The sequence below is a fragment of the Otolemur garnettii genome, unplaced genomic scaffold (genome assembly GCF_000181295.1).
Source record: "Otolemur garnettii isolate 467f Iridium unplaced genomic scaffold, OtoGar3 scaffold00013, whole genome shotgun sequence".
Taxonomy (NCBI): Eukaryota; Metazoa; Chordata; class Mammalia; order Primates; family Galagidae; genus Otolemur; species Otolemur garnettii.
The window spans coordinates 13,240,790-13,244,776 of record NW_003852408.1 but is presented as its reverse complement, the minus strand read 5'-3'; the positions used below and the strand labels follow the sequence as shown (position 1 = coordinate 13,244,776).

Below are 3,987 nucleotides of genomic sequence, written 5' to 3'. Positions count from 1 at the left end.
AAACTGCAACCAAAAAAAAAAAAAAAAATAGCCAGCTACTTGGGAAGCTGAGGCAAGAGAATCATTTAAGCCCAAGAGCTGGAGGTTCTATGAGCTGTGACACCACGGCACTCTGCCAAGGGTAACATAGTAAGACTCTGTCTCAAAAAACCCAAAATTTTATGAAGAACAGAATTATCAATGTGAATTACTAAAGAAGATTTCTATAGGAATATAGCATTTCGGTGTGACATCATGTCAAATCAAAATGACTTGAATATTTCTCTGCAAGGTAAAACTAAGTCTACATATATGATATGTAGAAAAAAATCTAAGCATTTAGGGAAAAAACTATCTTTTTTCAAAATATTTCTTCAAAAGGAAATTTCAGATGAATAATTTCCCCAGTTAGCAAAAGTCACTGATGAGCAGGATGATATGTGTGAATCATTTAAAGACTACCCAATTGTTATAGACCTATTAATTGCAGTGAACAATGAACGATTCATTGACACTGAGAATCATGACATCACATTCAAATTAGCATTTCATGGTTCTCATAGCATAGCTCTTTGCACCTAAAGAACTACATATGGAATCAATTGAGCTCTCAGTAGAGGCTATTTTAAGGACATTGTTTGATGTTAAGGAAGATCCAACTGAAATATGGAAAAATGCAGAATACCCATCCCTTTGACAACATGCCCCAGAAATGCTTTCTTGTTTTTCAACCACTCATTATTGCCACTCTACATTCTGCTACCTAACCAAATCATGATGCCTTCAAGGTCACAAATGACTGATCTCCATCTAGGGGATCATCCAAAACTCAAGACCTCCATGCTGCAATCAAATATTTAAATGTTTTCCAACAAAAAGCAGATACAATAAACTAATTAAAAGGTTATTTAGCCTTAAAATTAACAAATAGTTTTCATTTTTTGAAATTACTAAGTACACAGTAGTTACATTTTTATAAAAATAATATACATTTTTAAATACATCTAATTGAAGTTTCTCAAATGTGGCCTTATTTGATTATAGCTAAATTAATGCAGCCTTCCAACATGAAACAGTTCCCCACTCCTGTTCCAGTTCATTCATGTATAAGCTGATGACAGACATGTTACTTTCTCTTTTTTTTGAGATAGAGTCTCACTTGGTTGCCCTCGATAGAGTGCTGTGGCATCAGAGCTCACAGCAACCTCCAGCTCTTGGGCTTAAGCAATTCTCTTGCCTCAACCTCCCAAGTGGACATGTTACTTTCAATTTTAGTTTCTATTCTGAAAAACAGGGATAATAACACTTAAGTTGGTCTGAAGATAGTGAGTTATCTCATGTGATTGCTCACAGTTAGTTACAGATTGAACTCCTTGCTCTACTCTTTCTCCTCTTCTCATGACTGCACTTGACTAGTCTTAAAAAACAGAAAAAATAATAATACTTATCCTTCGAGACAGTTGTGAATTAAATGATGAGATCATGTTTTCTTTGGGGTTGTTTTGTTGTCGTTTTTTGAGACAGAGTCTCAAGCCGTTGCCGTGGGTAGTGTGCCATGGCATCATAGCTCACAGCAAACTCAAACTCTTGGACTCAAGCAATCTTCTTGCCTCAGATTTTCTATTTTTAGTAGAGACAGGGTCTTATTCTTATTCAGACTGGTCTCGAACTCGTAAGCTCAAGCAATCCATTCACTTCAGCCTCCCAGAGTGCTAGGACTATAGGCGTGAGCCACCACGTGCCCAGCCAAGAAATGTTTAGAAAGGAACCTAACACTGGTGCATATTCTCTATCCTGTGACCAGAGTGATCTTGATAAATTACAAATGGGATCATGTTAAATCACTGGGTAAAGTTTTCTGATGGATCCATGTTGCCTTTGGGATAAAATCTAATTTCATTAGAAACCTTCAAGATCTGCCCACTGCCTACCTCATTTCTCATACTTTCCTATCGATACTTCAATCATGAAGTTCCTGAACTTGCCCTATCCTTATACATCTCTGCACATGCTGCCTGGAGTGACTCTTCTCTTTACAGGAAGTCCCCAAGTTATAATCATACAACTGACTTACACTTATGAATAGAGGTTTTTACTTATGAACAGAGGTTATTACAGGTAATAGGTAAATGAACCCATTCCAACTTACATACAAATTCAACTTAAAAACAAACTAAAGGCTAGGCGTGGTAGCTCACACCTGTAATCCTAGCACTTTGGAGGCCAAGGCAGGTGGATTGTCTGAGCTCATGAGTTCAAGACCAGCCTGAGCCAGAGTGAGATCTCATCTTTAAAAATAACTAGGCATTGTGGCAGGTACCTGTAATCCCAGCTACTTGGGAGGCTGAGGCAAGAGAATCACTTGAGCCCAAGAGTTAAGAGGTTGCTGTGAACTGTGATGCCACTACTGAGGGCAATATAGTGAGACTCTGTCTCCAAAAAAAAAAAAAAAGAATCCTTTTGCTCTCTGTCTGGTTAAGGAAAGTTTTCTGACTGGAGAAAAATTTCAAACAAGGTTTGCAGAAAAATAAGAGCACCTAAAGCTTTCTCTCAAAGAAGTTGGCCTCCCTCTCCCCATCCCATATTCAAATTATACTTACCAGGGAAGGACGAGCTAGGATGCAATGGAAATTCCAATAAAAGGGAAGACCAGACAGCTCACTCCGTACCCGTAAAATCAGTGCCTCTGCCTCATGATCACAGGAGAAGGTAGCTTCACTATGGGGAGCATTGTCCTTCAACAGTGGGCGAAGCAGATTATCCAAATGACAGAGAAAAGCCTCAGGGGAAGCAGACAGTCGCTTGTTCAGCTCCTAAAGAGACAACAGGTATACAGAGTGGGGGTGACAGAAGGCCTTCCTAAGCAATAGCAAAGGAAAGCCCTAGATAACATGAAGACAATGGGCATGCAAGGAAGGAAAGTTAAAAACATCGGAAAGGGAAAGAAGAAAAGAAAGAGAGTCACAAAGATCATCTGGCCTATTTTACAATTCTGTCTGGAAGACCAATTTACAAAAGGCCTGTATAGATTAGATAATAGAAATCCTACCATGCATTATCATGCATGTGGAACAGAAACTCTCTTTCTCATAAATGTAAGCCAGCACACACACAGGAAAAGATCCCAGAGCTATGGCTAGAAGTGCAGGGTATTAATTGGAATTGTCTTAACCCAATTCAGCCTTCTTTGGCAACTATAGGCCAGCAAGCTGGTTGATGTTAATGTCCTCTAACATTCACAAGATAAGAATATCAGCCCCCCACACCCCACAACAGCACTTCTCTTTATAATTACCTTGGCTCGCTGGTTGATCACACTAGTGTCCACCTGTTCATACCACACCTGTTGAAGGTCTGAAATCAGCAAGGCATATCCCTGCTTGGTGATATAAGCCTTGGCCAAGAGGGAGTTCTCTGCAAGCTGCAGCCATGCCCATGGCTGCATCAACAGGCCCTGTTCCAGTTCCTCCATCTGCAGGAAAGTTCTAATTTAGCAGAGTACCTTCAGGGTCACGTAGGCCTAGGAAGAGCACCACTCAAACAGCTCTCTGTCAACTGAAAATCTCTTGAAAATGCTCCCTGATAAAACAAAAGGCATGAATTAATGTTCTTCCAGTATATAACTAGCTGAGCACTGACCTCTTAGGCACTAAAACCCTATTTAAAATCTTAAGGGTTTTTTTTTTTTTCACATTAAGTTCCTAGAGGGTAGAAAATCTTTCTTCCATAATGTTTAAGGTTCAGCATATTGCTGTTAGTATCTCTGCTTCTAATATAACAATGTGGAAACTTAAACCACGCTTGTTGCATCTTTACCACATTCTCAATAAGCAGTCAATGCTACCCTTTCCCAAAACTAGAAGAGAAGGAATAGATCTTGTGCTATAAAATATTGTTAAGTGTCATGGCCAGGAAATTCAAATTATTTGATCATTATCTAAAAACAAAGCTTTAAGGCTGGGCACAGTAGCTCATGCCTGTAATCCCAGCACTTTGGGAGGCTGAGGC

At 39.3% G+C, this 3,987-nt stretch overlaps 1 protein-coding gene across 2 annotated transcripts in view; it reads right to left on the bottom strand.

The window, feature by feature from the left end:
• NHEJ1 (non-homologous end joining factor 1) overlaps positions 1 to 3,987 on the bottom strand; it is a 97,598-nt gene that overhangs the window by 90,670 nt on the left and 2,941 nt on the right. Inside the window, exons 2-3 of one of the 2 annotated variants that reach the window (XM_023510299.1) lie at positions 3,275 to 3,558; positions 2,580 to 2,792 (exon numbers count right to left, since the gene is read on the bottom strand). In XM_023510299.1, coding sequence (XP_023366067.1) covers positions 2,580 to 2,792; positions 3,275 to 3,451 — 390 coding nt within the window. In that variant the 5' untranslated portion in view covers positions 3,452 to 3,558. The remainder of the gene's footprint in view (positions 1 to 2,579; positions 2,793 to 3,274; positions 3,559 to 3,987) is intronic. The other variant, XM_023510298.1, reaches the window with a different exon arrangement.